Source organism: Rhynchophorus ferrugineus, unplaced genomic scaffold, assembly GCF_030347505.1.
Source record: "Rhynchophorus ferrugineus isolate W39M unplaced genomic scaffold, kcgeb_rfMv2 rfM1, whole genome shotgun sequence".
Classification (NCBI taxonomy): domain Eukaryota; kingdom Metazoa; phylum Arthropoda; class Insecta; order Coleoptera; family Curculionidae; genus Rhynchophorus; species Rhynchophorus ferrugineus.
This window is the reverse complement of record NW_027472580.1, coordinates 14749882-14770336: the sequence shown is the minus strand read 5'-3', so window position 1 is coordinate 14770336 and position 20455 is coordinate 14749882. Positions and strand designations below refer to the sequence as shown.

Here is a 20455-nt window from a genome sequence, read left to right as displayed (position 1 = left end):
ACATTATGTTTTATTTATCGAATATAATATATAAAAGCAGGTACAATAAAGAGAAAAGTTGGTTATTTCTGCAGGATTTCCAGGTGATAAGGTAACCCAACCATGAATCTGATGTTTTTAGAGTAAGGCGCTCTACCCTAAGCATTGAATAGATGGCAGCTTGAGACAATGAGGATAAATTATGACCATTGTCTTAAGATTCTACCTAATATCATAATAATAGGGCGTTAAAATTATAATTCTGGAATAAGTAAACAGATATAAACGATTATTTATAGTTAGTCATATTGGTTTTTTAACTATTTGTAAAATAACCAGTTTTTTTTTATTAATCTTCTAGAACGTCAACAATCTGCCCGTGGGCAATAAGTATTATTATATGATTTCAGTTTATTATTATCAGATTTCAGTTATATAACATAACTATCCTGAGAGTAGTAGACTGACAGTAGTGAGTGTAGTAGATCACTTCAGTATGTGTACTTACATGTACAACTTATAATCTAAATCTTATTCTAGATACTATTCTAAGTTATTCTAAGAACTATTCTAGCTTATTCTAGAGATTATTAAATGTCACTCTATGTGTCTATTAATCAGTTCGTATGGCAGTTTGCGTTTGAGCCTAAGCACTTCACTGTTATCACGCACATTTAACTGTTTGGCGAGTGCATTGGGATGCACTAATAGTCTTTCAGAGTACTTTACACTAACACTCCGAATCACACCCGTTATGGGTTCTATGGGGATATCGCGCTGAATCAGTTTGTTGGACATGTAAGATGAGACATCAACGATGACTCGGCACACTTTGTTCTGAAACTTCTGGAGGATAATTATGTTAGTAGTACCCCACAGTTCAATACCATAGGTCCAAATGGCCCTAAGTATTGACTTATACAGCAAAGCCTTGTTATCTAATTATAATCAGCCAATACATTTGATTTAGTTTAAGCCCAAGTTGTTTGCGTTTTATAACTATATGTTTTTTCCATGTCAAATGTCGATCGCATTCCCAGATATTTAACGTTGTCTGCTTCGGAAGTTCATGATTATTCAATTTTACTGGGGAACATGTTCTTCTAAAAAGGGCGAATGTCACATGGGTAGATTTTATCTCATTTGCTTTGATACACTACGTTTTCAACCACAATTTGACTATGTTAAGATGAAGTTGGAGATTTCTTGTGGCTGATATAGGATCCTCGTGTGATGATAAAACCGCTGTATCGTCAGCAAATGTTGCAACAGTAGTGTTTCTTGAGATCGGTAGGGCAGCTGTATACAATAGATATAACCAATTTTGGGCAGTATTTAAATCACTTAAAACTAAAATTACAATTACAATTAAAATATGTAATTCAAATACAAATATATATTTGGTATTTGCAAGTTATAGAATATAAATACATTTAGAGATCTTATTGTGTGCGGATGCTTTTTGTTTTCAGAAACTAACGCTTGATAGCTTTCGTAAGCAAAATGGCGACCGCTAATAATGTCAATGTTTAATGTTGGCAATACATCTTAATATCAATAATATCAAATAATAAATAAATATTATCAAATGCTATTATTAAAACGGTTAGCACATCTGTGTATTAATTAAGTTTATTAGTAACAAGGTCAGCGTGATGATCAAATTCAATCCACAGGTAATGTCTACAATGTCGGACAATGAAGATGGAGTTAATAGACTGCTAATCTAATTCTAACTGATAAACTGGAAAGTATTTCATAGTAATAAATAGCGTTCTTAAACTGTTACTTTAAATAAGTAGAGCCATATTGGCATCATGCTACCGTTATAATTACAAAAGGTGTTATATCAGATGAGAGGCAAAGAATTCAAAATCCTGCAATTCATGGTTTACAAAGCGCTTACAAAAAACTTGAAAGAATGTCTGGAAGTAACAGGAGTAGCAGAACTAATAAAGAAGATTATGATTATATTGTCTTGGGCAGTCGTCAACCATAGACATCAAATATGGAGTTACAGTTGATCAGCTGTCTAAACGATAAAAGCAAATAGCTTACCATCATTGAACGTTATCCAAATATAAGAATGTGTTCATACAATATAACATAAGTTTGTACTCAGCAAGACTATATTTCCCAGTTCTGCAAACAATAATACATAGATTATTAGATTTTGATTGCGTGAGATTAATTTTACACATATAATATAGTAGATTATTAATTTAACTTTTTAGTCGCTATTCATATTTTTAAATGTTGATATGAGAGAGCTTGTTTAATGTTTCATTAAAATTTAAAATCTAACAAATTGGTATGATAATTTTACTAATTTTCTATGACAGTTGTTTATTTTAATTTATAAATGATTATGAGAAGTAGCTTATACCGTAGCCAATTTAAACGGCATGTTCGAATGAGCCAAAAATTATTAGCGGTGTAATTTGTTATGTAAAGTTTACTATTATCTAAACTCTCTGGGTATGTTAACTAATTTGCCAAATTTGATATTCGCGAGTTTATATGTGTATTTATATATAACAGATATTGGGAAACTATTCAATATTAAGTAAACTAGATCTAAAACAGTATTAATATGTTCTTTTTCTTTAATATAATTCTTCGAACAACTAAACTTTTTTTCATCTAAAAAGGAAGCTATTTAAGTTTTAGTCTTTATCTAATAATTAAATTATACATACATTGAAATCGACAGCGTTTGTTAAGAAGCAATCGCTAAAATCAATAAATATGCCATGCTTTCAATAGCCCCTTTTTATGTGAACAACTTCGTTATGTTTCCTCTTTGTAAAAATTCTTATTGGCTTCAGCGTCTATTGCGATGATTAATTATAATTTGTATGTTTTAATATCAATTTTACATCTAATTTATTTGCTAAAACACTAAAAATACTAGTAACGCCATCTCTGAGGAAACATTCATGATCTTGTTCCACGCTCTTTTTGGAGCCGCCCGCTACGTCTTCAATCCAAAAGTTCAATTTCGCTACAGAAAATTGAAGAATTCGTTCATCTTTCATTCGACAGTCTTGTTTATGCATATCTGTAGCGAAAAGATTGATAAGATAAGCGTTAGAAAGATCCGGACTTTCTTTTTGATTAAAGAAAGAACAGCACCTGGCCCTGTTAAGCTTGTTACTTCAATCGCAGATACCACATTCTTAACAAGAACAAGAACAACACAACAATAACTTAATCTTGAAAGCCAGTATTTTCTATGATCTTACGGCATCTATCAGGTAATATATAAATGCTTCAATGAAAGTAACTGTTCCTTTATCACATTATCACTCCAACTTGTCTGTAAACAATGTACACTTGGAAATACGCAAGAATGATCTGCATAATTTTCTTTCTCCTGTGATTCCTCTTAAAGAGTATTGTTGGTTTTTGCTGCAGTAGCAGCATACGAATTCAAATAATCTAAAACCATTTGAAAGAAGTAATGAAGTAATTCATCTTTTTCAACATCGTCTACTGTAGCATTATTTATCGGAAGTTAGCGTATGTGGAAAATGTGTGATTTTTGATGACTGCGACATAATCATTTATATTGTTAATGATTTATTTATGTGGGATTCTCATAGAATAATGAGGCATAGAAGGTGATCTTCCATATATAAGGCCGTAACCAAGTTTTGTTCTTCGGAAACACCAGAAGGCGCTAAATGGAATATTTATTGTGAGAAATTTACTAATATAATATTTATTTAGCGGATCTAGTAATTAATTTATTTAATTTATAATAACATCTGAATATTACTTATTAATTTGAATGCTAAATTCGTTAAAAAAATCATCAAGAAATTATTATCAAATGTGACAATTGTGATGATTAAAAAAATCCTTTAAATCTAATTTATTTTTTATATATATAAATATATATTTCACAATTATTATCTAATGTAACTGAGACATTATTACTTAAAATTAACTTTGTTTTTTTTTACTTTTTATGATAAAAGGTATGGTAAACTTATGATTGTGGTTGGTAAAAAGAAACTTCGAAATACAACAAAAAAGAATAATTTTTATAAAGTTTCAATTAATGTTTGAAGATTAACACTAATAGGCTCTATAATGTTTATGTAGAAGTCTAATAAGCAATATCAGGTTAAAACGGTGATTTAGGTCATTAACATGCAACGACATACTGTAGAATAGCTCGAAAATACCGCATATTCGTTCAAATTAGACATATAGGTGATTTGTATAGTTGGTTAAAATCCAGTACTAATTTTAAATACACTAACCTGTGTATTAATTACCTTTTCTCATATTTTTGTGACTGAGAAATCGGTGGTAGTGGGGTGGAAATATAAAGATTTTTCATCGGACCGTTTGATTTAGTGTCGGTTTTGACTTAACAGACATTCAAAAAACAAATTCACCATGGTACGTTGCATGTTCGATTTATTTTTGTGTGCGGTGATATTGTGACGATACGTGATCATGTGATTTTTTAAGTTTGATGATGATGTGAACAAGTTACAGCTTTTATACATGTAGAGTTTTAATAAGTTAACATTATTCTATCTGTAATTCTTCGAATGCGGTTTATAATTTGTATTTAACTTTTTGTTTTTGACTTAGACTATGATGAATTTTAACTAAATATACTTAAATACATCTCTTGAAGTATTTGACATAATGTATATATTTAATTATGTAATTTTTCAAAGCTTTAAGCTTATTTTTAAAATTTCACATTGAACTGATTCGATATAGGACTTAAAATTGATTATGATCAAATTATTTTTAATCGAGTGTATTGAGACTTATTTCTGAAATATAGTTTATATTGCGATTTGCTAATATTGAAATGGTTTACTATACTGTCAGAATATATCAGATAATAAGATCTAGTTATAAAGTATTAAATTGATATTAAAAAGTTTGAGACTTATAATTTAATATGTTGTGTAGTGTATGAGAAGCTTTTATTTGAATGTATAGTATACAACATTTATTTTATCTGAACTTTTAAAATTCATTATCAGTTTTTTGTTTGTATTGAAACATTCATTATTTTATATAGAGTGCAAGGACTTTGACTTAACATTCTTACTGTGGCTTCTAGAAAGCAGAGTATATCAGAAACAATTTTATGTTTATATCATTCCAACGTGATTAATAAAATATTTTTTAAAATACCTCAATAGAAAATAGTCTATTGGGGACAATTTCGCATTGAGGGGTGACCATTTAATATAATCCTGTTTAAAAATCTATTTTTGATCAAATATTTTACGAGCTGATGTTATTTATCATAGGAGCTTCGACTTGCTGCTTCACTTTGATGAAACCAGACTCTTTGATTGAAACATGTGGATTTTTGTAACCCTGCTGACAAAACATTTTACAGTAATTCAGCCTGATGCGAAAAAACAGCAGACTTCAAATATTAAGAGACTAAAATTAAAGAGGGATATAAAAATATACTTTTTAAATTTTATTATTACTGCTTAAAATTATTAAAGTAATAATATTTGATTAAAAAATTAAATTACCTGAGCTATTTGCAAAAATTTACTTAGTTCTAACTGTTAGATGTTTTTAATTGACGAATTAAGTTTATAAAATGTTCTTTTACTGTTTCTGATTTTCCTACTTGTGTATGTCACTCCTGTAAAAGAGTATTTCGTTACGTATAAGTTCACTTTAAGGTAACTTTTGTTAGCATTTAAAAGGTAATGACAATTATAACAAACATTTCTCTTTTTGGAAGCAAATAACTAGTCCTTTCTCTTTTCTCAAACTATTAAGTTTAGATCGCTTCTTTCTTTGGAACTAAATTCCTAATTAATCGACTAATAAATCGATTTTGTATTCAGTGAGAAGAATTTTTCAGTAAAATTTTGTATATCTTTATGATTTGCGAAACAATAAACATGTAAATTAATTGTTAATAATTAAATATTCCATCTACCAACTTTACTTATTAGAAGTCCACGAAATGTTCCTCAGTTTCATTGAAATTGAATCTCTTTTAGCCAAGAATTTGATAAATTTCCTGAAATCCCTTTATCGTCTAAAACTTCAGGGATATTAGTCATCAGATTAATTTTATAGTGAGTTGAACACGTGACTCTAGAATCATGTTTAATTTTATATCGTAGAGCAGATGATATCAGTTGATTTTAATCAAACAAAGTTTGTACACCATTTTTATGATTATATCTGACTATATTGCTCATTAAAATGATTATGTTTGTATATATTCCTAATAAAAATGAGTACTATCTGTGTTTTCGTTAATATTAACTAGTATTTGCCCATTTGACTGATCAGTTGCCATATATATCACTTTTTCTATCACAATATTTTTAACTCTCCCGATATGTGTACTTAAATATAATTCTTTAAACAAATAAATAATTAAAAGCCATATTGATATTGTTTATACAAACAATATTATAATTTTTATTAATGTATAGGAAATTATTTATACTAATAATAAAATATAAGCAGGTAATCGAGAGCGAATCCATGAAATCACCATTGTTACAAAACCAGTCCCATTGTTTCCAAATCGAGGATCACGTAACTTATTTTTACTTTTCGAAAAACAAAAATAAGTCATAAGGTGATAAATCAGACCACCATGACGGATGATTGATGTGTCACCGCTTTTAGTGTGCTGAGAAAATGGACTATTCGAGTCGGGGTAGAAGTCCACTTAGACAAGAAAAATATTACATAAATTGACTTATTATATTTAGTCTTGTTTTATTCTAATGTTTTTTTTTTCATAGCTATATATCTATATAGGGCTAAATAAGATTAATAGAAATAATAAATGTTCTAGATTTATTTTTATTTGAATAGCGTGAAGTAAAAATATTTGTTGTTGTTCAGTAAGTCGCCGAGCACATTTTCTTCGTCGTTAGTTGAACCTAAGTCCACACTAATTAGTTTAGCTATACTATTATAGTTAATGTTTTGCAGGGATCATCACCTTTGGTAATGCATATTTGGTATAAATGTTTGACTTCCAAAAACCAAGAAATGTCATTTTCAATGTGTTTTGAGTCAGTATTAATATCAGCCATAACATACACATTGTCGCAAGCACTTGTAATATTATAGCTTCGATTGAAGCTACATTACCAAGTAAAACAATAGCGTGATTCTAATTTGCTGTGAAATCTAATAACAATTGGTCCCATCACTCTAAAATTGATATATTACATTATTATATTACTAGTCGTTGCCGACTAACTTACAATTTGTATTTATTTTAACTGAATCTCCTTGTAATTCTCTTGATTTCCTGGGTGACAGTCGATATATGAAGGTCTCGATGTAAGTAATAGTCCTCTAGTATCTGGTTGCATCTACAATACTTCTCGGGACTATTCTGAAAACTTGTATTTATATTAGTTTTCGCGGAACATCCCCTAATTGTATTCCGTATGTCCATATAGGTTTCAATATCGGATTATATAATACAATTGATTGTGTTCTTTACTTTTTTTTCCTACTTTTTCTACTATTCTTTTTGTTCCTTCCAGCGAAGTTTAGAGATACTTAACGTTGCTGCTATATGTTATATGTTATTGTTATTGGCGATTGTGTCGTCTGATTATAAATGATTTACTTTCGTTAATGTTTATTTCTGTTTGTGTATAAGTCTGAGCCCATTATTTTTATTGTCACCTGCTGTAATTTTCGTGTGTCTTCCTCGCTATTATCCTCGACAATGAAAATTGCATTGTCGTCAGCAAATGTTAATATCGCGATATTTTGGGTTTGTGGTATATCACATGTGTAGGGTAGGTAAAGAATTGGCCCCAACACACTTGCTTGTGGTACACCAGCTTTAGCTTCTTTATTATAGAATAAGCTTCTTTGTATTTGACTCTAAACATTCTACCTGGTAATTTAAGATTTCAGTAGCTGAGTGTATTATTTCGGCAAAATTTTCAAAATCGGACGAACAAGCTGGATTTTCAAACAACTACTATTTTTACTCACTCATTTTTCAATAAGTTTTAGAACTGCGTAAGAATCTGGATTTGGTATTTTTGCAGTGGTGAATTTGAATCCTGTTGACTCGAAAGGTCAGATTCATAATCATGATCATGAGCATTGTTTTGCCAGCTTGATGGAAATAAAACACTGATAGGATGTAATACTGATCAAATCATATACATCATTTATTTTGGTTTTAGGATACTTGCAAAATACTGATTTTAGAGGAGCCTCACTATTCTTATATTTTTTTTAATCTAAAATGCATTTATTGAAAAATAAAGATACAATACATTATTAGTTAAAATATTTCTATATATAAATTATATATTTCGCACTTCTTCAGATTTACGAAACCGTGTGTCAGTGTATCATTCACAGTTTTATCAAGTTTATCGGAAAGTTATTACCGTTTTTTCGGAACAAAAATAAATAGTTTTCAAAAAAATGGAAACATTTATTTATTCAACGTATTGGTCATTTGACTCCATACATCTTGCTTATCTTTCAGACAATTTATTGATGATATCCCAAAAAACTCTTTCGAGATCTCTTCAGCTTTTTGTTGTGCTCTGAAGGTGCGTCTCCCAATGATGCGAAAAGGTTATAGTTGGATGGGGCATGGTCTGAAGAGTACGGCGGGTTTGAACTCTTCCTTCCTTTCGCTTGCTTTATGAGGCGGCGCATTTGCCATGTCTTCGGGGCCATTCTGGACGTTTTTCGACCAATGCATGGTTCAAATTGATCATTTGTTGCAGGTATCGAACACTATTAACTATTTCACCAGGTTTCAACAGTTCGTAATACACCATGCCACTCTGGCCCCACCAAACACAGGTAATTGTTTTGTTATCGGCACGATTTGGAGTCGATCGGCCGGCTTTGCCAGGTGATAATCATGGTTTTTTGCGCTTAGGAGTTTCGCTAATCATTTCTTGGACCATATCTAACGCTTCTTACAACTGTTTTTGAGATTGTATCAGGTCTTCATCCAATATACTCTTGCAATTTCGCTTCGATAATCACAGCAATTTTTTTGGTCTACTAAAATGTTATTTGCCTTGCACATCGAAATCACCACATTTGAATTTTCTAAACTACACTTCACATGTTTTTAAGATTAGAACATGCCCAGCGTAAGTTTCTACCAGCTAATTATGATTTTCAGCCGTTGTTTTCTTTTGATTAAATAATAAAAGTAATGCGTGTCGCAAATACACGTTGTATTATAAGGTAAATGCAAAATATTATATATTTTGCTTTGAATCATGATGTCAGTAGAATAAAACGACATATGTGTCAAACCATAATATTACATACTTAACAGACACATTTGCCCAGATGAAACCAGAATGATAAAATGTCCAGAAGAACCGGTAAAGACTTTCCGGTACACCCGTTAGCAACGTCAGGCCGAGCGTCGTTTCCGTCTATTACTCGCTATTACTTTTTTTGAATCGTCATTCATTAGTAAACGGCTACAGTAACATTGTCACGCCTTGCTGATGCCATCGTAAATAGAGAAGGATATTATAATCATGAATATTCCACTTCATTCGGTGTCAATGTGGATAGTTCTTCTGGACCTACAAAAACTTTTTACGCTCAAGATTGTTGTAATAAATCTCTGACAAGCATTGGGATATTAATACGGTTCGAAATGACATTTTCTGTCAATTTATGAGGTAGATTCATGAGGACATTGTATATTTCCAGATATCATGAAAAACTAATTTCTTATTGGAAATAATACATCTCATCTAAAAATATATTTCTATTTAATAAACGGTTACGCAACATTAACATGGGTGTTGTCCGTGTTTAATGAAAATTAATTAAGACGACATTGGATGCAGCACAAGGAATGCACATGACTAACGCGAAAGTTAATTTTTCAAAGAAATTTCCTGATTTATATTTGAAAATTAACCCAATTTTTCGTCGATAAATTGAGTCTGCCTCCGACTCTGACATGGTGCCAAAGTAAATAATTTACACGCTTAACTGCCAACATAAAAGGCATTTTTTCCACGCCCCGTTTATTTTCAAACTCGATATTCAAATCGCATTTTAATTTGCAGATAATTCATAATATTATTTAATCAGTTTTTGCATATGACAAAATTAATTACTGGTTTATCGTATATGTATCCGTGAGCTTTTTGAAGCTTTATCCATCTGTAGATACTGATTTAATGACTACTTTTAGTAACGGTTATCTAGAAGCTGGAGAGGGAAAGGATTTGAAGATGCCTTTGTTAACTGTATAATTTAAAATATAAAAGAATCTGATGGTTTAAGTTATTATAACCCACAACACTGTTAAACTAGATATTATTGATGGTATACAAGCTAACAGGTCAATTCAAAATTCCCCGGACTTACACATAGATGGCGCTACTAGAAATAAATCCATATGTTTTTTTAGTTAGCCCTAACCCTTAAAAGATGCGTCTATAAATTTGACAGGTGTCGGATAATTAGTTTGTGAATTATAGCATTCTGAGTGAAGCAACTTTTGTTATTGTTAAAAAAATGGGTAAAATGGGAATTTCGCGTGCTGTTAATATATCGCTTTTTGAAGAGAAAAATACAGTTGAAGCAAAAACTAGGCTTGATGCTGAGTTTCCGGACACTTCCCCAGGAAAATCAACCATCAAGGATTGGTACGCTAAGTTTAGATGTTTTGAAATGAGCACTGAAGACGGTGAACGCAGTGGACGCCCAAAAGAGATTGTTACCGAGGAAAACATTTAAAAAATTCACAAAATGATTTCGAATGACCGTAAATTGAAATTCAATGAAATAGCAGACACTCTGAGGATATTAAATGAACATGTACCTCATATCATTCACGAATTTGGATATGAAAAAGCTCTATGCAACGACGAGTTGGTGATTCGGAGTAATGTTTGAAGATGATCAAGCGTAATAAACCGAGTTTTGCGTCGATATGTGACAATGAATGAAACACGGCTCCATTATTTCACTCCGAAGTCCAACCGAGAGTCATCTGAGTGGACTGCACACGATGAACCCGTTCCAAAGCGTGGAAAAAAGCAACAGTCGACTGGCAAGGTTATGACGTCTGTATTTTCGGATGCGCATGGAATAATTTTCATTGACTACGCTTTTGGACCATTTGAACAACGAAATCGCCGAAAAACGGCCACTTTTGAAAAAAAAAAAGAAAATGCTGCTTCACCAAGACAATGCACCGTGTTACAAGTCGGTGAAAACGATGGCAAAAATCCATGAACTGGGCTTCGAATTGCTTCCTCATCCACCGTATTCCCCAGATCTGGCCCCCATCGACCATTTCATGTTCTCAGATCTCAAAAGAATGCTCGCTGGGAAGAAATTTTCGTCGAATGAAGTGATCGCCGAAAGTGAGGCCTATCTTGAAGCGAAGGACTCTATAATCAGTGAATCACCCTTGAAGGGAATTATGTTGAATAAAAAAACTTATTTTGTCGAAAAATTCTGTTTTCGTATGGTTCAATTGACCTGTCATATGCGGTCTCTCAGACTAATTTCTGGAAGAAATATGTACATTACCAGATATGTTTTAGCTCCTTGCAGTTTAAAATGTTTCTGGCTGCTGAAATCTGGTGAATTCGGATATGGTATGACTCATTCATAAAGTCGGTTTCAGATATATTAATTTTATAATCTATCTTCATGATCTCTGACAATATGTTGTTGTTGGCCATCTCTCAGACTTGAACTTGAGTTGGTGTAAATATCTTCACACTACACCAGTATGTTAATGAGGGGTTTATTGTAATTTTTTTGTAGACTATTTTTTTTTATTGGAGCTCTATTGTGTAAAAAGATCCACATCTACTTGATCCATCTTTTATCTCTGAATTGAAACTAGTAACCATCGTGCGTGGAGTAGGAACATCCCGTTAATCTTCTCCATGTACACATGAATATATGAAGGAGTGTTGCCATGGTACAAAATTATTTTGAAGTATTTCTGCTTGTACAAAGATTCTTTTTTAAACTAACCTATGATGTTTTCCCTTGCGATTTTTGTAGTACATCTATTTTTTATTGACAGCCACAATGCGCAATTGAAACTCCTTCTCTATTTGCTTGTAAGCAATGACACTACTATGTTGAAACAGTTCAAAATGACATTTTCACTCAACTCGAATCATCGAATGTAAATGTCTGAAAACAGCTTAATTGTTAGGTTATCTGAAGGTTCTTTGAGAATTTGAGCTGAATTTTAGTCCAATGAGTCTTGCAACTCACTGTCTTTGAACAGTCTTCCTCTAGGTCGATTGTTATTGACGTCCAAATCGTTGAAACCAAAATCGTTTATTGATATATTATAGAATATGGCGCAAGAATAGGTTGAAAATTCAATGTTTCAATAAAATTAAATGAAAAACCATTATTTTATGCAGAAAAATGTTAAAACCATCGAATTTGACAGTTATGCCAGGCTGCATAAATCTACAGCTATATATTGTTTTGATAATTTAGTTTGATATAAGTTACCAATTGAAATATTAATTTTTCGAATGACTAGCGCTGTTTCCATTTCATTTTCCATTGTATTCTTTGTACACCGTGTTAAAACAATAATATCTCTACTGCTAGAAGTATTTCCGCTGCAATTTTGTGGCCATAGTTTATGACACTTAAAAGTTCGTTTATTTTAATTAAAAAAGAAAATTAAAAAAAGAAAATCGAGAAAATGGTGTTTTGTCAGTTTGTAAATTGATATTTTTGTAGTTGAGAAAATAATATTTATGTTGCAAGAAAATATAATAAAGAGCTTAGTGATTAAAGTTCTAGTTTAATTAAATTTTTTATTATTTTATATTATTAGAATAATGTTTTTTAGATTATATTTTGCTATATATAAAATAACGTTGTAGGAACTGAAATATATTTATGTTTTTAGAAATCAGTAAGTTATATTAGCGTAACAATATATGCCAATCTATATTGTACTTAAAATAAAAATAAAAATTTCAGCTATTCAAAAAGTTTAACATCAAACCTATGATTTGATGGGTGTTTTCACATCTGCCGTCACGACGCGACACCGACACCGCTTCGACAACGTTCCGACACGGCGTCGATATGACGACTTTGATTTTACTAATTCCATTAGTGTTACAATATCATATTTAAAGCTAGACATTTTCCTTTTTTAGCTTTAAAAATGTCTCTGTACACAATAAAAATCGGTGCCGACGCCAGAGGACCGATTGCTTCCCGACATGCCATTGCCGGCAATGACACGATACCGACATATCGGCGAGTATGAAAGGGTTCCATTTGTTTACGTGCAATTACGCGTCCAGCGATATCGGTGCCGTGTCGGTGTCGTGTTGGTGTCGGCATACGTGAAAACGCCCGATGGTTGTTTGGAAGACTGAAAAAACTTTGCCGTGGATATATTTTATTGAAGAGGAATTAGTCCAATCAAGTAAAAAATGCTAATATTTTTTGATTACAAATACTTGGCGGTATATATTAGAATGAACAAAACTCACTTTCGTTGTTTTCTTAATACTACCTTTGACATTTAATGTTTTAATAAAATACTTTATACAATTTTGAATTATCTAATTTATTTATTTTAGTCTGACGATCCAGAGAAGATGGCGGTTCTCCGCAAGGCCTTCCAAATGTTTGACACCACCAAGAGCGGTTTCATCGAAACCACCAAAATCGCCACCATCTTGAACACCATGGGTCAACTGTTCGACGAAGGCGAATTGAACAATTTGATCAGGAAAAATGATCCCCAGCATACTGGCAAAGTTAATTTCGACGATTTCGCTGAAATTGCTTCCCACTTCCTTGAAGAGGATGATGATGGCAGCACCCAACATGAATTGAAAGAAGCCTTCAGGTAATTTAAAAAATATATTTTCTACATTATTACTAGTTATTGCCGACTAACCTACAATTTATATTTACAAATGGGTATGTTTTATATTACAATATGTATTAACACTTTAGGGTAGGTGATGTGGCTCGGTGAATGGAGGTAAAACGAAATGAAACAGTGGTGTTTACATTATGTGACCGTTATTTATTGGCTATATAAAAAAATGTGAAAAATACAAATGATAAAACGGATGGCAGCGGAGTTACCTGTTGACGAGGCTTGGGCAGTCGATGGTGGCACGTCTGAACCAAACGCTAGTCGAGTACTCATGAATGGAAATACCCTTCAATAACATCCCAGATAAACGTCTCGGGGTTGCCGCCAGCTATTCGTTGTTGGGTTCTAGTTGGCGCTGCTGGCACCCCGCCCGTGTTCAACATCTGGGATTATATTTCTGGGTATTTTGTAGATCGTTATTCCACGATGTAAAATTCGACATGCCTCAAGGTCGCTACAACACTACTGTTTTTCTATTAAATGAACCTCACTCCACTACACTACATTGTACAGAATCAAAGGGCTTAATTATTTTAAGGCTATTTCCTGTTGTGTTACTGCGATATTAATATGGGAATCGAGTTTGTCTTCATGTTTCCTTGCAATGCTCTTATTATCTTCTAATTAACTAACACATTTCCCTACATTTTGACTCCATTTATTTCTTTTTCTTCTTTTCTTCTTGTTCCTTCCAGTAAAGAAGTTGTTGTAGAGTCCGAGTCTTGTTGCTATATGTAAAGATAGTATTACTTATTGTTGTAGGTGTTTGTGGGATCAGATTATACATGAACTGCACATTTACAGATTTACTTTCTCGTTAATTTTAATTGTCCAGCTTGTGAACTTGGGTGAAAATTATTCCCAAAATTACTAATGGAACAAGGATTACTTGGAAAAAGTGGAATTGTTACAATATAAAATTTAATATAATGAATTACTATAATGGTTTATAATTAATACAATATCTGACATCACTATTAGTTAGGATTAATCTAGTTATATCGAAAATTTAATTCACTGTAACCAAAGTAATGTATCTCATCTTCCGATATTTATAAAAACCAATATTTGTTATGAAGCTTTCGATATTTTTAATGCTGCAGGATATAATGAAATATAGAGGTGCATAATGAATAACAATCATGCCACCAGACAGGGGTAACTCTTTAGCCTTCAGGTGAAAACTGAATAATTTATATGCTATCCTTTTTACTTGCCAGATTTAGTAATGTGCAAATTCTTGCTATATTTTGAGTTCAGAAGTAATTTGCGAGAGAAAAGGCCCAGAAGGACGCTTATTTTGTCGCTGTTAAAGCTTTAATTTCATGGTATTTCTAAAGTCAACTGTTTGAACATTTTTATAGTATGGAATGGGAATAATATGGTGTATTTTCACACAATTCCCATAAATATTTCTATTCTCAATAATTGTAGCTTGACCGTCGTGTAAAATGTAACAAGAATATTAAATTATTTTGTTTTTTCATAGATTGTACGACAGAGAGGGTAATGGTTACATCACCACTGGTACTCTTAAAGAAATCTTGGCCGCTTTGGATGATAATTTGACCAGCAGAGACTTGGATGGTATCATTGCTGAAATTGATACCGATGGTTCCGGAACTGTTGATTTTGATGGTAATTTGTTGCCCTAAATTTTATCTTATTTTTCTATTTAACAACATTTACTTAAAATACAATTAATTTACATAGACTAATTTTTTATATGTTTTCAGAATTCATGGAAATGATGACTGGTGACTAAATCTAAAATAAGATATCTAATCTTCTTATTTAATTTGTAAATATTTATTATTTATTTAAAAATCTATACAATATATGGAGAAGTAAAGAGATTTTGAAAGTTTCATGTCTTTTATTTTGTAATTGTATTTATAGTCTAGTGTTATAATTACTATTAGGTAGTTTCTTGTTTGGCGAATGTACGAGGAATGGACAAAATAATATGAGCACATAATATATACAGAATAATTGAAATTGAAGTCTACTCCTTTCTGTCCTACTGATGGGTAACTCCCCATAATAGTTCTATTGTATAATATTGAGATCTGATGATTCTACTGGCCAGGGAAAATGTTTCGTGATCATTCGAGTGCTCTTTAACCCAGACTGAATGAAACATTTGGTTGTGTGTACGGACGTGTTATCATTTTGGATATGACAATGTTTGACGACAATGTGCTGGTCATAGTAAGAACAAACATCAATGAGGATGTCGAAATGTTTATTCGTAGTAATCTGGCAGGTAATGTGATTGAGCGAACCAGGCGAATACTAGGCTATTGCCGCCTGAATCATAACGGAGTCTCCCTCATGCTTGACTATAGAAAGCACCTTTAGCAGTTTTCATTATAAATTCGGCCGTGTGTAGTGTTGTTAACTATAAAATTCGATAAATGTGACATATTCCCACGTAACTAAAATAACAGCTTCCATTTGGTATTATTGAGTTGTTGAGGAAATACAAATCTATGATATTGAGGATATAGGATATACATTTTAACAGGTCAATTGAAAAGTCCCCGGTCTGACACATAGGTGGCGCTACCAGTACTAAATCCATATATTTTTTAGTTAGCCCTAAACACTCAAAAGATGCTTGTAAAAACTTGGCAGCCGTCGGATCATTAGTTTGTGAATTATAGTATTTTGAGTGAAGCAACTTTTGTTATTGTGAAAAAAATGGATAAAAAGGTATTTTTCGTGTTGATAAAATATTGCTTTTTGAAGGGAAAAAATACAGTTGAAGCAAAAACTTGGCTTGATGCCGAGTTTCCGGACACTGCCCCAGGAAAATCAACCATCAAGGTTTGGTATGCTAAGTTTAGACGTGGTGAAATGAGCACCGAAGACGGTGAACGCAGTGGAAGCCCGTAAGAGGTTGTTACCGACGAAAACATTAAAGAAATCCACAAAATGACTTTGAAATAGCAGATACTCTAAAGATATCAACTGAACCTGTACATCATATCATTCAGGAATATTCGGGTATGAGAAAGCTCTGTGCAAAGTGGGTGCCGCGCGAGCTCACTTTTGACCAAAAACAACAACGAGTTGATGATTCGGGGCAGTGTTTTAAGATGATCAAGCGTAATAAACTCGAGTTTTTGCATCGATATGACATTGGATTACGTCGAGTGACAATGGATGAAACATGGCTCCATCATTTCACTCCGAAGTCCAATCGACAGCCATTCGAGTGGACTGCACACGATGAACCCGCTCCAAAGCGCGGGAAAACGCAACAGTCGGCTAGCAAGTTTATGGTGTCTGTATTTTGGAATGCGTATGAAATAATTTTCATTGACTACTTTGAAAAAGGAAGGACCATTAACAGCGACTATTACATAGCGTTATCGGACCGTTTGAAGCACGAAATCAATGCAAGAAAATGCACCGCTTCACAAGTCAGTAAAAACGATGGCAAAAATGCATGAACTGGGTTCCGAATTGTTTCCTCAGCCACCGTATTCTCCAGATCAGGCCCCCAGCGACTATTTCATGTTCTCATATCTCAAAAGAATGCTCGTTGGGAAGAAATTTTCATCGAATGTAGTGATCGCCGAAACTGAGGCCTATTTTGAAGCAAAAGACAAATCGTACTACAAAAATGGTATCGAAAAGTTGGAGGGTTACTATAATTAGTGTATCATCCTTGAAAGGATTTATGTTGAATAAAAAAAACTAATTTTCCAAAAAAATATGATTTACTATGATATGCCGGTGACTTTTAGTTCTAGAACTATGAACTGCAAATCTTATTGGACGAAAATCCAGCTCAAGCTCTCAAAGAACTTTAATTTTGTTGATCACAGCTTAGCAGTCCATAAATCAACTGTTTCCTGATGATATTCGATAGGAGAGGACTGCTTCAGATAGTTACCACACGTATTGACTAAACATGCCGTTTTGAACCGTTTCAACATCGTGTCAACATTATATGCTACGAATAGTAGAACAATTTGAGGTAACATATTGCGACAGTCAATAAAAAGTGGATTTTCTACGACAAAGTCAAGCGAAATAACTCATGTGTTATTTCAGAAACACCATTCATATTGACACCAAAGCGAAATAGGTTATGGACGATAACTGTAGTTGTCTACCGTAGAAAGTAAACAAATTGAATTATGTATTGTTGTAGAAAAAACCCAGTAATATTGTGTAACAGATACAAAGTCATCGTCTTTCATGGCAACTCTCCACCGCATTTTGAAAGGTTACTCAGGATACCTTGTTGTATCTTGAATGGGACATTCTGCCATACTGTAACATCGTTCTTTCGATACGGTATCGCCATGTTATCGTATAAAAGGGAACAAGTTGTAGAAGATGATGGAACGTATTTTTATTAAAACATATCGCATAGCCTTTTCTTGGTAGTTGCGTTAAGGAAGGGGAAAATTATTATTATACATGCAGATTTGTTGACTGATAATTAGTAAGTTAATAGTATAGCATTACTTAGCCACCCTTTAATACTTATTCTTCAAATGATATTGTCTCACTTATAATAGTGTATTGAGATTTGATGTTAGTACATAAAAATGAAAAATAAATAGCAAGGTGATCTTTTTAGCATTCACAACAAATCATAAATTAAATAAAACGTAAATTGAGTACATAATTCATGTGTCCAAAGGGACTAACACTTATCATTTCCTCTGATGGACATGAGCTATTATTTCGTATATATAGCAAAGGATATGCTACATTATTACCAAAACAAAAAATGAAACTAATAAACTTGAAATTAAAAAATAGAGATCGAAAAAAGTTATTTTTAATAATAACAAGCACACTTCTACTATACTGCACTTTATTGATAAACTGAAATTTCCTTAAAATATTTTTAATAGTTAAAAATGACCTTTGAAACGATTAAATATTTCGTATAATTCTCAATGATATTTAAAAATACACCATCTATAAATACATGTTAAAAATTAGGTGGTCAATGGCAATGAAAATAAAAAAAGTGTTTAGTAAACCTAAGAGAACTATTAGCAAAACCGTTTTGTCAAAAATTCATTTGTTAAAATATGTATAGTTAAAACTAACATATAGTCTACGTTTACGGTAGACTTTGAAATCCGAAAAAACTAAATGTCCTTGTAAAATGTCACATCATAAATTGACAACGTTAAATGTGTATTTTTGCAGATCATAAACATTTTATATATTCATAAAACTAATATTTATGTTAGTCGTAAATAGTATTATGGTTATGATCGTTCGGAACCTCTGGTCTTCAAGATAACTAAATTTCTTGTTTATTATGTTTGGCGTTTCTATATTTGCGTATTATTTAAATTATTTTTATCTTTAGTGCACAATATATGAATATTGTTTCTAGATATGTTATTATATTCATTTGATGAATAATATATTTTTTCAAATGTTTTTGAATAATGTTAATGATTTTTTACAATATATAGTATTTTTATAACATTATTTGTTTTATGGAATAGCAAATACCTAATTGAACTTTAATAGACCATGTTAGTATTTTTGTTGCTATATTTTAAAGTGCCTACGAAAGTAAAAATGTATACTCAGCTATATTTTTAGATGTAGCATAAGCCTTCGATAAGGTTTGGCATGAAGGGCTTGTTCAAAAACTACAGAAAATTCTACCAAACAACAGACCGAACTATTAAAATCTTACATTACAACCAGAATGTTTTGAATCAAACAAAAAGAAGCTTACTCTACAATAAAAGAAGCTGAAGCAGGTGTAACACAGGGAAGCGTACTGGGGCCAATGCTTTATCTACTCTACACTTACTCTACACATAGTGAAGAAGCCTCAGGAAAATTACAACAGGCAAGTGACAATATAAATAATTGGACACAAGCTTGAAAAATAAAAATTAATGAAAGTAAATCTGTACATGTATAGTTCACCTATAAACAGACCGTACAAGCACCAATAACATTAAATAATACTATCATTCCATATAACAACAACGCTAAATATCTCGGAATGAATCTCGATGCAAAACTTCGCTGGAAGGAACATATAAAGAAGAAAAGAACTGAAACTGAAATATAGGAAAATGTACTGGCTAATTGGAAGAAAATCATAATTGTCAGTACATAATAAATTGCTATTATATAAGCAAATACTGAAACCTATATGCACATACGGAGTTCATCTATGGGGATATTCTGCAAAGAGTAACATAAATAAAATACAAAGTTTTCAGAACAAAGTCGTGAGAGGATTTGTGGGTATACCCAAATACTATAGGACTGATTACCTACGTCGAGACCTTCAGATACACACAGTCAGTCAAGAAATCAAGAGAATTGTTTCAAATCAATGAATGAATGAGTCAAATTTCTTATCAGTTACTAGTTTACTTTTTGACTGAATACTGACCTTTTGTACTGAATACTGAATGGGTACACAGGATAAAATAGTAGACTGATGAATAAATTTGTTGAAATTACCGTGAAAAATCACGAGATTTTTTCAGCGGAATTTCATGTCGAAAATGTCAAAATGCCAACAGCGTAACGCTACACTGTTGTGAATCGACG

At 32.1% G+C, this 20455-nt stretch overlaps 2 protein-coding genes and 1 long non-coding RNA gene across 5 annotated transcripts in view; 2 read left to right on the top strand and 1 right to left on the bottom strand.

Moving 5' to 3' along the window:
* The window catches only part of LOC143195215 (uncharacterized), a 24261-nt gene extending 10581 nt beyond the window's left edge, over positions 1-13680 (top strand). The window contains exon 2 of the mRNA XM_076402197.1: positions 8730-13680. Coding sequence (XP_076258312.1) covers positions 11165-11614 — 450 coding nt within the window. The 5' untranslated portion in view covers positions 8730-11164 and the 3' untranslated portion in view covers positions 11615-13680. The remainder of the gene's footprint in view (positions 1-8729) is intronic.
* The window catches only part of LOC143195198 (troponin C), a 19121-nt gene extending 3366 nt beyond the window's left edge, over positions 1-15755 (top strand). Inside the window, exons 1-4 of one of the 3 annotated variants that reach the window (XM_076402175.1) lie at positions 4232-4392; positions 13581-13852; positions 15378-15526; positions 15625-15755. In XM_076402175.1, the coding sequence (XP_076258290.1) occupies positions 4390-4392; positions 13581-13852; positions 15378-15526; positions 15625-15653 (453 nt within the window). In that variant the 5' untranslated portion in view covers positions 4232-4389 and the 3' untranslated portion in view covers positions 15654-15755. Of the gene's footprint in view, positions 1-4231; positions 4393-4458; positions 4503-13580; positions 13853-15377; positions 15527-15624 lie in introns of those variants that run through there. The other 2 variants (XM_076402183.1, XM_076402167.1) reach the window with 2 other exon arrangements.
* Positions 14015-20455, bottom strand: LOC143195229 (uncharacterized). The gene is made up of 2 exons (XR_013005501.1): positions 20295-20455; positions 14015-14616 (listed from the first exon to the last, which is right to left on the bottom strand). It is a non-coding gene; the product is annotated as an uncharacterized LOC143195229 (long non-coding RNA).